Source organism: Aedes albopictus, chromosome 2, assembly GCF_035046485.1.
Source record: "Aedes albopictus strain Foshan chromosome 2, AalbF5, whole genome shotgun sequence".
NCBI lineage: Eukaryota > Metazoa > Arthropoda > Insecta > Diptera > Culicidae > Aedes > Aedes albopictus.
In genome coordinates, this window is record NC_085137.1 from 362,246,061 (window position 1) to 362,265,542 (window position 19,482).

General features: G+C 39.7%; 1 protein-coding gene across 1 annotated transcript in view; it reads right to left on the minus strand.

The window, feature by feature from the left end:
* Window positions 1–19,482, minus strand: part of LOC109430237 (T-box transcription factor TBX6) — a 436,935-nt gene that overhangs the window by 380,483 nt on the left and 36,970 nt on the right. Inside the window, exon 2 of the mRNA XM_062852882.1 lies at window positions 12,203–12,365. Coding sequence (XP_062708866.1) covers window positions 12,203–12,365 — 163 coding nt within the window. The remainder of the gene's footprint in view (window positions 1–12,202; window positions 12,366–19,482) is intronic.

Here is a 19,482-nt window from a genome sequence, read left to right on the forward strand (position 1 = left end):
AGACATCCAAGCCTATAGAAAATTGTCTCGAAAGCTGTGCAAGGATTCATTTTTTTAGCGTTGACAACACTAGCGTCACCTATGCGGCAAGTTGCTACAATTAGTGGTGAGTACGCATATCTACATAAGTTTTATATTCACCACCGACAACAGCGTGGTGAGTACGAATATCGTTTCGTGGTGGCTTGTCAGTCTTGACAAAAATAAAACATTGGCTCCGAAACAACCAACAGAGCCGAAGAAGTAGAAATGAATGAGCAAAACAAACGAGCAAAACAAATTGTAAACACACACACACTGTAGGGAAATTATTAGTCACTTACACCACCAAAACACGACAGTCCACACGAACACCACAAAGATACACGGAAAGCAATGGTGATCGTTTGCGAAGTAGGTTCTAAATTTCGGAGTGCTAATTTTCGGAACGAGTTTCCCCCGATAGGGCATCCAATTTGGCTGCGATTGTGCGGGAGTAAGTACACCGAGACAAATTGCGTGGGTGAAAATTAAAATTACGCACCACTTTTTGTATCCGACAGAAATTCGAACCAAATTGACAGTTACAGGTTCTACCGAACCACACTGGACGAGAACACTGTAACTATTGGTAAAAATTGAAAGTTTTCTCGAATATTAAAAATGTTACAACTAATAAATAAACATTTCCAGAGTCCCTGAAGAAGGTCCCAAACGGACCGAAACGTCGGGCAAAATAACATAAATAGGGCCCATATAGCCGAGGCGGTAAACGCACGGGTATTCAGCATGACCATGCTGAGGGTGACGGGTTCGATTCCCGGTCGGTCCAGGATCTTTTCATGAAGGAAATTTCCTTGACTTCCTTGGGCATAGAGTATCTTCGTGCCTGCCACACGATATACGCATGCAAAAATGGTCATTGGCAGAGGAAGCTCTCAGTTAATAACTGTGAAAGTGCTCATAGAACACTAAGCTGAGAAGCAGGCAGTTTTATTTTTGTCAAGACTGACAAGCCACCACGAAACAGTTTCGTAAAACAGTCGAACACACCAACGATATAGTACGAATATCTACATCAGTTTTATATTCACCACCGACAACAGCGTGGGAACATTGAGATAGCAGCGCCACCACGATGTTGCCACTTGTGTTGCCATTTCAAATGAACGTTTAATTCCTTACACAGTTTTGAAACTGAGCTTGGATGTCTGATCTCTGTGCTGTGGAAAATTGTGTAGATTATGATCAAAGTATAATTGTATATATCCCATAATCTGTAATATAGACACTATAGATTCCATATGCTTTCCAAGGTACAGACAACTGTAAGGGGCCATCCATAGATGAAGTGGCATTTTAGGGTGGTGGGGAGAGTCTCTGATTATGCTACGAGCCATGTATTAGGTATGGGAAAATAGGAGAAGAAGGGGGTGTCAAAAATCGTCAAAAAAATGCTACGCCATTTATGGATGGCCCCTAACCAAACGATCTGTCAATTCGTTTAGCCAAACGAGATTTACGGAACGATAACGACTGTGGGTTGTGTGACGTCATTTTCTATTAGTACACACTAAATTCACTATAAAACACTCTAAAATTGCGTAATTCAACTATTTCTCCCCAAGTCTGTAGATTCTATAGTGTCTATATTCGGTAGGTCCATGTCCTGCCAAATAACAGCTGTAGACACCATCTCTATAAATAATAAGCATCCCGCACCAGCGCCTCCCAATAGGAGAGTTCGTATCAAATGGCTCATCAACTGAACATTTTTGACCTACCCAACAACTAAGACACCATTTTTCTAAGAAATCAGGATCCTGAGATATTATGAGATAAAAAATTTGCATGCTATCTAGCACTGCCTAATGGTGAAATATCGAATCAAACGGTCCATAATCTATAAGTTCTTGACCAACCAAACAACTTTGCCGAAGACATCAACTATATAAGTAATCAGGAACCTGAGATATATGAGATTTAAATTTTAATAGTGTTACGTCTGTTTGCCTCTGATTCCTCTTGGGTTTATTCAAATATTACGAAACGCAAAATTTGACAACTTAAGGGCTCCTCCCTTCTCCGTGCAACAACTTTTGTATGGAAAATTTTGAATGAAACGTAACACAGCGCTAGACCACCTCCCACTCCTTTGCGTTACGTAATATTTGAATGACCCCTTTTGACCCGCTGGACATATATGTCTACTCGTCTACAGCAGTGCGATTTACCCTATTGTTTCAGTACGTCTTGTCCTTGTCCGCTTGTTTAGGTACGTTATATCCTGTAGATCGGGGGCATTTTTCATTGCTCACTAGCACCACCTAGCGGAAACTTCCCGAACTAAATTGTCCATCACTAGATAGGCCTTGACTTTCCTAACATCTTTGCTGAAAACATCACCCTTTCAAAAAGTAAGGATCACGAGATACGCAAGAATATATGTTGGGGTCCCAAAACGGACCTTCATTTAAGGTATCCTCTTGAGGGTTAAAAAGAATTCCTGCTCAACTCATAAAAGGTATTCCAGCAAGAATGTCCCTTCTGCGATAATTACAGAGTTATAGCAGAAAAGTGCCCAAAATAGTAGCCCTGCCAGGTTCCACCTCTCTAGTGCATGGAGGGGTTTTCCGAAATAATTCTATCTAAGGCGCAATAGTGATTTTTTTTCTTTGCGTACGCCCGCAAGGATGTGGGAGCGCTAAAATTTGTAAACCTTGAGTAACCAGCTCTGGTTTCACCATGACAGCACCGGTGTAGATGGCCGAAGTAATCATAGTTTTGTTTTCAATCAGAGATATTGGAAATGTTGCCAACACAGTCAGATGACATGGAAGACATCTCTCTCTCTCTTCTTGGCGTAACGTCCTCACTGGGACAAAGCCTGCTTCTCAGCTTAGTGTTTTATGAGCACTTCCACAGTTATTAACTGAGAGCTTCCTCTGCCAATGACCATTTTGCATGCGTATATCGTATGGCAGGCATGAAGATACTCTATGCCCAAGGAAGTCAAGGAAATTTCCTTTACGAAAAGATCCTGGACCGACCGGGAATCGAACCCGTCACTCTCAGCATGGTCATGCTGAATACCCGTGCGTTTACCGCCTCGGCTATATGGGCCCTGACATGGAAGACATATAATTATTATTATTATTTATTATTTTAGTATCAGTCTAATTTGGAATGAAATAACGGCAAGCATAATAACAACAACAACAACACGCCAAACACTACGTTCGAAAGGCATGAAAATATTTAAACCAAGATTCTAGTTTGCAAATAAACACATCCCTTCGGGCACATCGGCCGGATCCAAGAAGGAAAAATAAACAAAGACACGCCAACCGGCCTTTGACACGGTCTGTATGGGAAAATGAAAACGTACAAAGTTGTTGACAATCGCTCAAGGATGCATGGAAAACAAAAGAAAACGGAGCACTTCTGGATAAACAAAAACAAGCTCCGGTGTTCTACACTCGGAAAGGACCACATCACTGTTCGCTGCATAGACGGTACGGTTTGCCAATCCGTGCGTCTGTTTGACAATTTGGAAGAAACAAAGCAAAGTAAATACAGATGGCGCCATATGGCGCTAGATGAGAAATAGACAGGCTATGTCGATTGAGTTACTCAGAGAGTACAAGAATTGTTTTTCACATATCGTAAATGCTGAATTTTATAAATTATCATCCCTCAGCAGGTTTTATAAATTTCGAGCATTAATTAGAACCTCAGTGCGATAGCTTAAGCATATCGATCCAGGGATCCGTATATTCACATCATTCCACTCATGGTAGAATGACCAAGTGGCTTATATAGCCGAAGCGGTAATCACGGGTATTCTGCAATACCTTGTTGAAGGTGGTAATTTCGGTTCTTGATCGATCCGGGAACTTTTCGTAATAAATGTGCTTCACGTTATAGGGTCTGCAGTTAGCCTTGCGGATAAGGCTTCGGATCTCCAGTCCAAAGACGGTGGATTCGATTCCCGTACAGGTCGGGAACTTTTCTTGACTTCCCTGGGTATAGTGTATCATTGTCCTTGCCCCACAATATACAAATTCATGTAATGGTGGCAGGGAAAGAAAGTCCTTCTATTAATAACTGTGGAATTTCTCAAAGAATACTAAGTTGCCAGGCAGGCCAATTTCCAGTGGGAACGTAGAACCACAAATAAGAAGTAGAAGAAGAAGATGAAGAAGAAGTAGAAGTGTTCCATGTTCTAGGTCACATGCAAGATGGTCCTTGAAGGATAAAGCTCTCATTTAATAAAAGCAGAAGTTCTCATACAATTGATGGGAAGCAGGTTTTGTCCTAGTTGGGACGTTGCGCTTACGAGATAAAGAAAATCCTGGAATAATACCTTTTCCAGATATTCCAGGAATTAATTCATGGAATTCGTGAGGAAATTGAGGGCTCAATTTTTGGATGCAAAATTAAACATAACTTTGAGTATTAATCAGTATGCTTTAACAAATTTGCTTTGGTTTTAGTTAAAATCAAAGCAAAATTGTTCGAAAAGCCGTTGATAGCCCCTTTATAAGATTTGGAGTATATACTTACTTCCTAATGATACTTGTATATCATTTTTGTGATTTAATACGTTTCATGCATTGCCGACGAGAACGACGGGTACTTGACTTGACCGATTACCAGAAGAAGAAACCTCATGTTCGTCACGTTATAACTTTGTCGCCTGATAAACTGAACGGGCTCACCACGGTGACCGGCTGGACATTTATTCGGCACTTGGCAATTCACAAGGGCGGCCGACCGGCCGATCTCAAGAAGGACGATAAAAACTCACCTCTGGATGGTCGTTATGTGTGGTGCGGTGTGGTGGGTGCTGCGTAGGAAATCATCGCAGGCGCCAGGCTGTGGGACCACATGCTGGGTCGGGGCCGTGCGTCATTTCCTACCGTCCGTCCGTTCCTTCGGTCGTCATCGTCGGGCCCTTCCAGTGTAATCAGCCCGTCCAGAGCCGTCAGAGTGGTGTGTTAGAGAAGCCGTATACGACCCGGCAAACATCGTTCGGAATGTTTGTTTCGCTTTGTTGTTTTATCGTGTTTCCTTTCGCTGTTTCGATGTCTTCCTACCGAAAAAGCCCAGGATGAATTGCAATCGTTTATGGCTGCGGGGCGCGGTGGCGTGGACTGTGAGGCGAGGTTTGAACTTGATCTTATCGGGCTAGCCGGTAGTCGGTCGAGTCAAGTAGAAGAGTGGATTTGGCTATTTGGTTGAAAAGTTTTGTACCTCTGAATGAAATTTTCGAAGAGGTTATCTGGTTAACGTATGCAGATACTGTTTTGATAATGTTTTATCGGTCTGCATTCGTATAGCTTTGTATGAACATTTGCAAGTGCAAAGAATCTTTCCTAACACTTTCATCGGCTCTAAAAATTACCTAGTAATGATCAAATTATGCTGGCAAATCGATGGACGTGAGATTGGACAGTTGCGGCCAAAGGCTTAGCCAGCTTTGTAATCAGAGGAGGAGAGGCGAACAATGTTGGTAAATGATATATCTACCAACAATAAAACGGCGAATTGTAGGAACGAACGGTGGAATTCTGCATAAGTTTAGGGCATTCTGATGCTATTCCAGACGACTGTGTTTTTAAAACATGTAGTCAGCTCCGTGAGTAGAAAAGTGAAAGCCGAAAACGAAGGGAACCAGTACTATGACAATTTTCGTTAACATGGTTATTTTAACTAATTTTGTTGGTTGAGCAACTATGCGAGCGGGAGGGTCAGTGGACGTAGGTGTTTCTAGCAAAGTTGCCAAAAAGTACTACTTTTCGGCACGCTTGCATTAGTAGTGAAAAGTATTCAGCACACTTCAGGCGTTTTTCTAGAAGTTCTATAACTATAGTAATTTAACTTGGCTTTACCAACAAAGTTTTTGTAACGTAAAGTACCGACTCCCTGGTGGAACTTCTGGAGAACTTCTTGAAGGATTTCCTGGAGGAATCTCTAAAGGAACTCCTTGAAAAATCCTTGAAGGAACCCCAGAAGAAATCCCTGAAGGAACTCCTGGGGAACTCCCTGATGGAAATCCTGGAGAACTCCCTGTAGAAATCTCTGTACATCCAAATCTCCATTTAGGTAATAAGTCGGGACTGCCTAAATAGATTTTTTGCCTAAATAGATTCAGTCTATTACCTAAATGGAGTACAAGATTGCAAAGAAATTCATAAAATGAGATTGACTAGGAGATTCAGGTGTCTGGCCTTGTGGCGGAATGTCGTTTGGCACAAAGGGGCTTTTGGCCAAATTGTGATAAAAAAATTGGAAGCGTGGCAAACTGTGGATAACAATCCATATAAACCGCAGATTTATAGGAGGGCATGCGAAGTTTCAGCGGAGGGGACACGAAAAACCCTGCAAAGTTCCGCCAGACTGAAACATTATCGAATGTCGGTTCAATGTCGGGTCAATTTCTATCGGATTTTGGGCCACTGTTGGACCAACATCGAATAACTGTTGGATCTATGCTGGGTTTGCTGACCGAAATAAAAACAGGTCAATGAGAGGTTTTTGTCGGGTTTGACGTATATGGTATAAGCTGTGGGAATTTAGCTGATGGTTCTCGATGAGAATCGCCCAGCGCAGCGAACCGATACACTGTGCGTCCGACGTGGTCGGACGCTGACCGAAGAAAGAGGAAGAGTCGCGGCTTGCTATGATCTCGTCAGCAGTTGTCACTCGATAGCGTAGACGTTACCTCGGATGGTCAATGTGCGTGCGTTATTAGACTGGCCCAAATAAAAAGAATGTCATGAGGATGAGGATATTTTCCCCAGTTTACTCTCGGTTGTTATATGCAGCATGACTGATGGACCATCAAAATTTATGAAACCTCGTCATTCTGTCATCGGAAATTGTTATCCACTAGGGTAACAGGGCAAAATATATGTTCTGTGTGTATTTGTTCAAGTGTGATGTCCTAATTTATTTCGCATTTGTAGTGTTCCACTTTAATATGTTATATTTTAATGTGCATTTGTGGTGCTTCATTATATTTTTCGTAATAGGAACTCCTGGAGAACTCCCTGAAGAAACTCCTAGAGAACTCCCTTTGGAACTTCCTGGAGAAATCTCCGTAGGAACTCCTGGAGAAATCCCTGAAGGAACCCCAGGAGGAATCTCTGAAGGAACTCTTGCAGAACTTCCAGAAGGAACACGAGGAGAACTCCCTGAAGGAACTCCCTTGAACGATTTCTGGTGAACTTCCTAAAGAAACTACTGGGAACTTCTTGGCGGAGGTCCTGGAGAACTCCCTGAAGGAATCCCTGGAGAACTCTTGGAAACCTTCCAGATGGAACTCCTGGAGTGCTCCCAGAAAGAAATCCTGGGAAACTCTCTGAAGAAGCTCCTGAAGAACTTCCTAAAGGAACTACTGAAGAGCTCCATGATGGAACTTCTGGAGGAATTCTTCCTTGAACTCCTGGAGGAATCCCTGAAGGAAATCCAGGAGAACTCCCTGAAAGAACTTTCTGCAGAATACTAAGAGAAGTTTCTTAAGAATTTCTTCATGGTTTTTTTAGTACACCTCCAGTTGTTATTTCAAGAATACCTGCAACAATATCTTCCAATTTGCCTAATACCTAATGCAAGTTGCCGCAATTTAGCACTTTTTATGGTTTTCAACAGCTATTTCGTCAAGATCTAAGCAATAAGAATATTTCATTGCCAAGATTCTGAGAATCTTTTGCCGAAAGTCAGCTCGTAAGTACTAACATTTCCAGCGAATTTGATCAGATTTTTCAGGGATTCCTCGAAAGTTATTTTTTTAAATTTTGAAGGTCTTTTTTATCGGAATTCCAATTTTTGCAGGCATTTCTTCTTTTATTCGAACAAGTCCAGTGATTTTTTTTCCAGAAATATTTACTTATTTATATGTAGGGGAGACTGAGGAGACTTGATCCCTGGGGAGACTTGTTCCCCCCATATTTGCTCGGAATCAAAAACATTTTTCTTCTAGCATAATTTTTCCAAAACTACTCCGGGACAAATGACTATGTTTTGGCTACAAGTGATTTCGATTGTACATTGCATTATTTTTAAACGGCTAATGGTTTGTTTTCAGTCCTTCAGAAATCTTTTAGGCGATTCCGAAATATCTCAATAACTTTGTGTAAATTGAACCAAATCGTGTCAAAATTTCACAGCACATAGTTTAAATAAAATACATTCAAACTTATTTATCCAAATAAGGCTGTTGTTAACATATTTTAATTAATTCAGCATAGTATACACAACAGAGACATGGGGAGACTTGATCCCTCGAGAATTACACACACATTATACATGTGAAAAATAAACTTCTATTCGGAAGCTTCTATTTACTTGGAATTCTAGTCTATTCAACGATAAAATGTGTCAGATAATTATAACTTAAGTACAAACCAAAAATAGGGAGATCAAGTTTCCCCATTTTGAAAATACGGCCTATCCTTAAAAATTTAAGGAAATCTTACAATTTCAAACACTCCATATTCAAAATACAAGAAAATTCGAAAAGAAAATGAATAGGAATACTCTGGAATTATTTTCCCTTTCAATAAACCATGTGCTCAAAGAGGGATCAAGTGTCACCCATTTTTGAAAAATAGGGTATATGGATCATTCCTTGGCCTAATTTGCAAACCGCCTTGACAATTTTGACCATAACTCATGAATTAATAGCACTAGAAATAATATGTTGACCCTATTACGCACTCTAGGCAATGCATGTTTCACCAATTGGAAGGAAACTAACGTAAATATTCAAGAATTTACTTAACTAAGCCCCAAGCAGCACCTGCAACATCATGCAGATTGTGGCTTTATATGCTTTGGTCTAAATGAGTTGCATTAGATGCACACGAAACTTCCATCTTGTCAGTTGAGTTCCATTTAAACACCGAAATCCGTAAGGTTGCGGCTTTGTTTCATAAAAATCACAAATTACCACGTGTTTGACATCGATCTGTGGAGGCGGAGCTTACATATTACTCGCAAGTGATTATACAGTCAGCTTACATTAAATGTGTTATGTAACATGCCTGAAACATCTAACTCTGGATTGTTTGTTCAGATTAGGTTCCATATGCGTTACAGAAAACTTGAGCGTCTTTTCATTTTGACAGTTCTCTAACTTGTGACAAAGAAGGTGCAATAAAGTAACAAGTAACTTCAGTAGCTTTTATGGTGTGTTGAGTATCGATTCTCTCACAGAGTTTTTGGTGTAGTATGTAAGGTGAGTAGTTAATACTCCTGGTGTGCTTGGTTCGAGTCTGGACAAAATCTTTTCCCAACTTTTTTATCATTCCTCCTCGTTTATGTTGCATAAGAATTCAGAATTTGCGCTTTTTGGGTTTCAAAGAAGAAGCAATTGTGTTCTGTCGTCCGCAATACGGACAGTGAATAAATTGCACTAAGGTTGTTGTTACTGGATTAGCAACAAGTCGTGTTGCTTGGGAGTTGAAAAGATTCGATGTGATGGTATGCAACGTTGGTCTATGGTACAAAAATTGGCCTATTAGTGGATACAACGTTGGCCTATTGCTTTCCATGCACTAGAACCACTTATTATCTCATTTTTTCAATATTTCTGCTGAGGTATTATTTCTCTTTGTTCACCAATCATACTTTCAAATTACATTTTCGGAGCCAAATTTTCAAAAAACTATAAATAAATCACTTAAACTAAAGTTTTTTTCTTTTTTAGTAACGAAAACAATGCAACCCGATTATTGTGTTATATTTTTACAGTCACCGCACACAAAATATATTTTTCTGTTCGTTCTTTCTGGTTCTTACGCAAGCAATGTTGATGGCGTGACTTTATCGGTGTTTTTGACGTCACTTTACTGATGGGCCAAGATTTGGGTACATAGTGAAATAAATGTCCTCAATATTCGGCCCACATGTAATTTGTAAAATAGTTAATATTCGTGAAAACAAACATACAAATTCAAACTAGCATCTTTAACCGTCGCATCAAATGTTCAGTTATTGAAAAGGCAATTCGATATATTCCAGAATGATGCCATTTATGATCATGTGTATAGACTACCCACTAAGCCGAAGAATCATGGCGTCTACAAAAGCTAAACAAAGTGACATTTTCATATAATTGCAATACTCCAAAGTGCTAAAATTGAAACGAAATGTTACAGTTGTTTGGCGCAAAGCTTTTCCGATATCCAGTTCGGCATGTTTGTTTGAGTTTTTAGTTAACGTTAAGATAGGCCGAACGAGGGGACTATGCCAACGAAGCATCCCGATACCCTACATCATAATACATGCCTCCATAAAAACACAGTTTTGAAAACTTTAACAATAATTTAAAGGCCTTCTGTTGTGTATTAACTTGCAATAGATGTTAACCTGCTATTTTGTGCGGAAATCGGATCTACTTTTGTGTTTTTTCTTAAAGTTTCAGGTAAATTAAGAAAAAGGGATCAAGTCTCCCCAGTCTCCCCTAAGTTTTGATAATAACTTCAAGAATTCGTCAAGCGATTTTTTTTCAGGATTTTTTGCGGAATAATAATTTGTCTGAAATACATCCAGAGATTTCATCAGAAATACTTGCAGGGATTTCTTTGAAAATGATGCATAAATATCTACAATACTCTGAAGGATTATTTGACGAAAACATCTAGAATATATTTCAAGAATATCTATGGAAATTCCTGAATAGTGACCAAAGCAGTTCTCCAAGAAATCTCTTACAGATTAATGAACATTTAAGCGTTATTATGGGAAAAACAGATTTTTTTTTCGTGAAAAATTTGGACATTTTTTGAATAAATTCTCAAAATGATAATTATACAAGTCTGAGCAAATCACTTTGGCTATTTTCAATGTTTACGAAGAAATTAAATCATGCAGAAATTTCAAGAAATTATTTTTTTTTACTCGGGCTCGGGCGCCTTTTGGGCATAACTGAGCCGAAATCATTTGTTGGTTTTTTACAATATATTTTACATTTTACAATATTTACTGCCTTAATCAAGAAATTATAACGCCATGGAATATTATATCAATGGAAGGACATCAGACCCATGACCATCCGCTCATGAAGCGAATGTTGTCGCTCTGAGCCACGTCACTCTGGTAAATTGCACGAAGCAATCTCTGGAGGAATTTTCGAATAAATCACTGCCGAAATTATTTATAGAATGTCCGAAAAACTTCGCGAATGAATTCTAGGAATAATTCTCATAAAAATCCATACAAAATTATCCGAGAAATGCATAGTGGCATTCCTAAAAGAATCCATAAAATATAACCCGAAAGCATCCCTGAAAATCTTTCCGAAATTATCCCTGGATAAACTCCTGAAGGAATCCCTAAAAAGAAATCCGGGGATTAACCAAAAATCCGGGGGTGAATTACAGGAATCCAGAGATTTCTGGAGAGATTTGAATTGATTTCATTAAAGTGTTAAGGCTCCGAAAGAATTTCGAATTAATTCACAAAAGGAACGTTTGTAGAAATTCCAGAATCTCTGTTAAAAAAAACCCACAGAATCTCTGAGTGCAGTTTGGCATAGAGGGTGGGATTTTTACATCCCTGCCCTTGGCATTTTTTGGCTCATCGTCGAGGCCACGAACTGAGTGTCATAACGGACTGAGTGTTAGGGTGAAGATAAATCGGAGCCTTATCTCGACTTTTCTAGAGTACAAATCTGAACAACCAAATGATTGGTTATTCACTGGAGACGACCAATGAAACAGAGTTTTTCAGGGTCTTTCAAAATTGTGCACGAGGTATGTACAGACCTCATGTACACAGGGTCAAATATTTGACAAGAAAAGAACTCATGAAACAACATCAGTTTGATACTCATGAAAATTCGATTGAGTCAAACAAGTTGTTTGAACATAGGTTTCTTTTTGGACATTATATTGTTCTGGGATCATAACTGCATTGATCGACTGTTTTTTATCGATTTCGCTTTCATTAATAACTTGGCAAATTGTTTTCTGTTGTTGTTCTTCTTCTTATTCTAGATCTAGATGCTACATAGTTCAATTGATCCTCTGCCGGACTACACCGATAGATCATCTGATCTCTGAAGGTATTTCCAGTTATACCTAATCCGAAAAGAAAATCTATAAAAAGAAATCGATTATTGCAGACACGCACCCGTACCTACGATATTAAACACGAAAGTTCTAACCTCGAACCGCGTTCCTGGTCCCAATTGTTACCTATCTCTTGAACTTACCTTCCGCACTTGGTGATGATCATCTCGGTGCCGATCTTGTGAAACTCCCGCCACAGGTCCTTGTTTTGCAGTTTCATCTCCACGCCGGGCAGCGAGTAGCGCGGCGGCAGAGCCATCGCATGCATCGGCGGCACCGGAACCGGCAGCATCGATGGAAAAGGATCTGCTCGATCACGGTTGCAACGATTGATTTTCGATGAGCGGCGCAATCATCATCCAGCGCGGTGCGGTGCAATCAATCAGATGGGTGCGCATCGATGATAATCATGGAAAATAGTCGAGATGATAGATGAAAAATCGTTTCGTTAGTGAGAAAGCCGCAATGGGAATGGGAATGATTAGAAACTTAAACAAACATAATTAGCTAAATTTGATTAACTATCCGCCGACTGTTTTCGCTTTTGGAGGAAATTCATTCACAATCAATGATCGTGGTGGTTTTTTTCATGTCAGAGGATGGGAATGGATCGATGTCGTCGCCGTCGCGTCAGGTTTCTTTGGGGCATCGTTCGTTCGTTATCGGTTTCTAAGACCCGGAGGGCAGCAACCGCACGGTTATGAACCGTGAAAATAAAAATTTCATAGTCATTTATCGTGTCGGGTCTTCACTTCAGCAGCGCGCCGGCTCTAAGCCACCGCTTATTGTGTGCCCACCAGTGCCCACCTTGCATGGGAAGATATGCTGGCTGGCTGGGAGAGAATGAAGAATGAAACGTTCCATAAAACAAAGCAAGAATGATCATGCGATAGAAGAATGGAAGGATTATGGAAGTGGTGCCAGATTTACCATGTTTTTCCTTTAACCTTCCTAATGCATCATCACATTAAGAACAGTTCGCTGACGTAGTGACCCTAATGCACAAGGAGGGTTAATGGAGTGATGTGTGCATTAGTTCAAAAAGGGGCCGTTTAAAAACCACGTATACCAAACTTTGGCCATCTCAGACCCCCACACCTCCCTCCACGTATACTTTTAAGCATACAAACATAATGTATAGAGCGAAGACTTTGACCAGACACCTTTCCCATCTAGGGCATAAAAAGAGGGAATATTGTGCACAATTCAGGGCTTTAATGAAGGAATCTAGTTCACGAGTACAGGTTTTGCTCCTGAGTTTTTGAGATGGGGCCAAGAAGGTTTCCAGGAAGTTCCCAGAGAGCTCAAAAAAGGGTAAAAGCACAGACAAACAGACGTAACACTCTTCAAAACGGCTTGGCACATGCATTTAACAATCAATTCAAATTTCATTTGATTTGCGCGATCGTTCCACCAAATGCGCTAGTGTTCGATCGCTTTGACGTTTGCCAGTGTACACGTTGCTGAATGATGCAAACGAAAATTACAGGCAGTTTGTGTAGTAGTGTGCGTGTCAGCAAAACGTCAAATCGAAATCCATCATGGCCGACAGTGTCGCGCGCGGTTCTACCAACAGGTGGCAGTGTGCTCATGAAAATGACACCGGGCAAAAGTTTTTAATGAATTTCCTCTAAGAGTTACGTCTGTTTGTCTGTGGTAAAAGACTTCAGGGGCGTTCCAGAGGTCGTTTCAGGAGATTTCAGGAGCCTTTTTCAGAGATCTTCCTCCAGGTTTTGTTGGAGTTTTAATGGGAGATTCAAGGGATTTTAAAGGCGATTCAGGGGGGTCTTAGAATCCATCAATGGTCGTTACAAGGAGTTTCAGGGGCGATTCAAGGCACTTCAGAGACATTTCGGAGAGTTTCAGTGGGTTTCAAAAACTTTTAATGGCATTCAAGAAGGATTTAGAAGCGTTTGGGCCTTTCAATTAGTTTTGCGTTTCAGGGGGTTTCTGGAGCCTTTTAAAGACGTTTCAAGGGATTCCAGAGGCTTTTCAAATTGATAGTGACGATTTCATATGCGTTTAAATGAGATTATAGAGGACGTATTTCATGCCAGCGTCGTTTCAGTGGGGTTTCAGGAATCCCCCTAAATCCAAGAGGTTTTATGAATATTTCAAATGTTACTCTTCGGAAACCCGCTGAAAACTACCTGAAATGCCTTTGAAATCCCCATAAAACCCTCTCGGACCTCTTGTAACACACCTGAAACCCTCCGAAACCAACGAAAACGCCAGCGTAACCTCTCTGAGACACGACTAAAATCTTCTGGCACTTTATGAAACGCCTCTGAAATCCCCCTAAAACCCACTCGGAACCTAGGGATAGAACAGCTTCAATAAAAATGAGTAGTATTAGTGATTAGAAAATACTAATCCTGTAATATACCGCAGTTGGAGAAAGTTTTCAACACGCAAGCCATGATAAAAAAAAACACTGACAAGTGTTGTTCAAAAGAAAATTACCTATTCAGATAGCAAAAAGGTGTCAGAAATATTTCATGCAATAAATTATTGATTAAAAACAAACTAGTTTGGTGGTCGATATTTGCATTTCGAATTGCCTGAAATTTAGGCACATAACTCAGCTTGGTTAAGAAGGATTTGAGGCCCACTCTGAGACCAGAGCGTTCATGATTAACAAATATTTTAATCATGATTAATCATTGGTGATTAAAATTCAAATTTCGGTGATTATTGATTATGATTAATGATTAATTTGATTTTTGGGATGATTAATGATTATGATTAATGATTAAAATTGATTTTATCTGTGATTATTGATTATGATTAATGATTAAAAATGGCTCATTGATTAAAAATCATGATTAATCATGATTAATCAAGCTTGAGCTTGAGCTTGAGCTTGATTGACCGCCCGTGGATGCTACTCCAGTATCGCCAGACCAGCTACACTCACACAAGGACCAATGAGATAACTGCCGGGGACTAGCAGGCATCTTCAGTGTGTGAGCGTTGGTGATCTTCTATTTTTAGGCGACAATGGCGCCTGCCACGTCAGGTTGCAGGTCAATGTGGGGGGAAGGGGTAAGGAAATGATGATTGCAATCGTTTGTATCCACATCTGGCCGAATATACCTCTGCGCCAGCACAAATTCATGCGGATGTTGGAGTGTTGGTGGGAATTGGTTGGCAGAAGGTTCACACATTGGTGTGTGGATACCAAGGGAAGGTGATAGAATTGTGTGTTTTTATTATTTTGAAGATGTGCGGCACACTTCGCTCGATTGCATAACTTGTAGGCGTGTTCTAATAGGATTGTGACACTGTGCTGTGAAAGTTTGGAAGGAAGGGAAACGGCTTTTCAGCCCGTTTCTGTTCTAGCGACGGCTATGAACATGTTTATATACATGAGTTGTATATGTAGAGAGCAGAGAGAAAGTATATAGAAAGATACAAAGTAGGAGGAAAGAGACGGGCCAGGGATTGAACCCAGGACCTTCTGCATATAAATCAGAAGCGGTAGCCACTAGACCACCAAGCCCGTCCAACCAAGAATCATGATTAATCAATCACAAAAAACAGGAAATGATTAAAATATAACTATTGTTTAAAATATTTTTGAAGTTCCAAAAGTAAAAGGTAACTCTGTCTGGGAGATTATTGAAAAAAAATAATCAAGAAGAACAGCATTTGAACCAATTCAAATTGGATCATATATTTTATATGGTGAAAAATTTTTGGTGATGAATGATTAATGATTGATTAATTTTTTTTCTTATGATTATGATTACTGATTAATGATTAAATTGCGAAATCAGTGTGATTAAGATTAATGATTAATGATTAAATGAGAAATTTTGGTGATTATGATTACTGATTTTTGATTAATCTTAATCATTAATCATTAATCATGATTAAATTTATGATTAATCATTAACGCTCTGTCTGAGACCTAAAGATAAAAAAAACCCGCCATGACGAAGAGAACAAAACTGCCGAAAATGCCGTATAAAATGAACTGGATTGGCGATTGGCAACAAATCCCTACTCATATTATTTCGTCTCCTCTTTACGCTACCCAGAGAGTTCAACGGGCGAGAGCGCACGAACGTACGGATAGAGGCCGTAGTTTGCATGTTTCTAAATTTTGAGCCCTGTTAGACCAAGCCCACGCAAGGGCTCCATACTACACACGAAACAGCACGTCGTTAACGATTTTTAATTCCGTTACCCACCCATTTTCGCACCGGTCTTTCGTTTCCATGTAAACCGCCGTATAATCGGTTAATCATCTGTGGTGTCATTGCAAATCTTATTCTGGCAAATAATTTGAGCAGTACAGTCGAGACTCTTATAAGATCACTGGTCGGGGGGCGCAATAGGAATCCGCTTAATAGGAGACTAAGAGCTTATGGGATTTCGGCTTTTTGGGGGTGTGGCCTATTATCTCTAGTGTGTTAAGAGTTAGCACAATACTTTCTTCGGCAAAGTTTTAGGGCTTGATAAGATCTACCATTTAGAACTTTGGTTCATATGATTAGTTGGCAACTTGGCCGCTAGAGGCACCATCAACAGTTTGATGCTAAATTGTACTACAGGAATCATATCAGGTTGTCAAGCAAACGTTACGATATGCGACAGCTCAAGACCCTGATAATTTGGAAGGATAGTGTCTTCAGGAAAGTTGTTGGGTACGCCAATAACTTATTGACGATGAGTTGCGAAGTTCGAAATTCCTCCATTGGGCGGCGCTAGTGAGCAAGTAAATTTTCAATACCTCATATCTCAGAATCCCGATAACTTAGAAAGTTGGTGTCTTCGGCAAAGTTGATCAGTATGACATAAACTTACATTAAAATAAACACTTGTTTCGCATTTCTGCCACTAGGTGGCGCTAATGAACATGTAAATTTAGAAATCTCATAGCTCAGAATCCGGATAACTTAGAAAGTTGGTGTCTTCGGCAATGTTGATCAGTGTGGCAGAGACTTACATGAAACAAAACACTTGTTTCGGAATTCTGCCACTAGGAGGCGCTAGTGAACATGCAAATTTTAGAAATCTCATAGCTCAGAATCCTGACAACTTAGAAAGTTGGTGTCTTTGGCAAAGTTGATCAGTATGACAGAGACTCACATAAAACGGGACATTTGATTTAAAATTCTGGCGCTGGGCAGCTCTAGTCTAATTTTAGGAATCTCGTAGCTCTGAATCCTGATAATTTAAAAGGTTGTGTCTTCGGCAATGTTGATCAGTATGCCAGAGACTTATACAAAACAGGACCCATGATTCGGAATTCAGAAACTAGTCGACGCTAATAGAATTGCAAATTTTAGAGAAATCGTAGCTCCGAATTCTGATAGCTTAGGAAGATGGTGTCTTCGGCAAAATTGATCAGTATGACATTGACATAAATAAAACCCTTGTTTCGGTATTCTGTCACTAGGAGGTGCTAATGAACTTGTAAATTTCAGAAATCTCATAGCTCAGAATTCTGATAACTTAGAAAGTTGATGTCTTCAGCAACATTGATCAGTATGGCATCGATTTACATGAAACGGGACCCTTGTTCCGGAATTTCGCCACTAGGCGGCACTAGTAAACTTTCAAATTTTGAAAATCTCATCGCTCCGAATACTGATAACTTAGAAAGTTGGTGTCTCCGGCAAAATTTATCAGTATGACAGAGATTTACATAATACGGGGCACTTGATTCGAAATTCTGTCACTAGACGGCGCTAGTAAACTTGGAAATTTTTGAAATATCATAGATCAGAGTCCTGATAATATAGAAAGATGGTGTTTTCACCAAAATTGACCAAAAAACCTTGCTTCGCAATTCTGCCACTAGGCGGCGCTAGTGAACTTGCAAATTTTAGAAATTTTATAGCTCAGAATCCTGATAACTTAGGAAGATGGTGTCTTCGGCAAAGATGATCAGTATGACATAGACTTGAACAAAATTTGACACTTGTGTCAGAATTCTGCCTCTAGGTGGCACCAGTAAACACGCAAATTTTAAAAATCTCATAGCTCAGAATTCAGAATCTTGGAGACTGTATTCTTCATTGATGCGATACTTGGTTTGAAATTCTGCCCCTGGGCAGCATGCACATTTTATTAATTGTATACCTTGATATCAGTCGGACTCGAAAGGAATCCTCCGTGGAACTTTTAAGAGTATGCCAGTTGAAACTACTAGACGAATTAAAGGAATTAAAAAATTAAAGAATTGCGAAACAAGTGTTTATTTTTATGTAAATTTATGTCATTCTGTTCAACTTTGTCAAAGACACAAACTTTCTAAGTTATCGGGGGGAGCGACACTAGTTTTGCTAAGCCAAAAAACCCAAAAAAAAAATCGAAAAAAAAAGGTAAACGCCGCCTGGTGGCAGAATTTAGAAACAGGTGTTTATTTTTATGTAAGTTTATGTCATTCTGATCAACTTTTCCAAAGACACCAACTTTCTAAGTTATCGGAGGGAGCGACACTAGTTTTGCCAAGCCGAAAAACCCTAAAAAAAAGTCGACAAAATAAAAACAAGCCCGGTAAACGCCACCTAGTGGCAGAATTGCGAAACAAGTGTTTATTTTTTATGTAAGTTTATGCCACACTGATCAACTTTGCCGAAGACACCAACTTCCTAAGTTATCAGGATTCTGAGCTATGAGATTTATAAAATTTGCAAGTTTACTAGCGCCTCCTAGTGGCAGAATTTTGAAACTATGTTTATTTTTATGTAAGTTTATGTCATACTGATCAACTTTGCCGAAGACACCAACTTCCTAAGTTATCAGGATTCTGAGCTATGAAATATTTGCATATTCACTAACGCCTCCTAGTGGCAGAGTTTTGAAACAAGTGTTTAATTTTATGTAAGATTATACCATACTGATTAACTTTGCCGAAGACACCAACTTTCTAAGTTATCGGGATTCTTAGATATGAGGTTTTGAAAATTTACATGCTCATTAGCGCCGCCCAGTGTAGGAATTTCGAACTTCGCAACTCATCGTCAGTAAGCTATTGGCGTACCCAACAACTTTCCCGAAGACACTATCCTTCCAAATTATCAGGGTCTTGAGCTGTCGCATATCGTAACGTTTGCTTGACAACCTGATATGATTCCTGTAGTACAATTCAGCATCAAACTGTTGATGATGCCTCTAGCGGCCAAGTTGCCAACTAATCATATGAACCAAAATTCTAAATGGTAGATCTTATGAAGCCCTAAAAGTTTGCCAAACAAAGTATTGCGCTAACTCTTAACACACCCGAGATAATAGGCCACACCCCCAAAAAGCCGAAATCCCATAAGCTCTTAGTCTCCTATAACGCTCACCCCTGTTTAGTAGGAGTTCGTTTAATAGGAGTCCGTTTAATAGGAATTCGTTTAGTAAGAGACTCGACTGTATTTTAAAGTGGAGTGGGTTGTGGATAAATGTGAGAACTGTTCTTTCC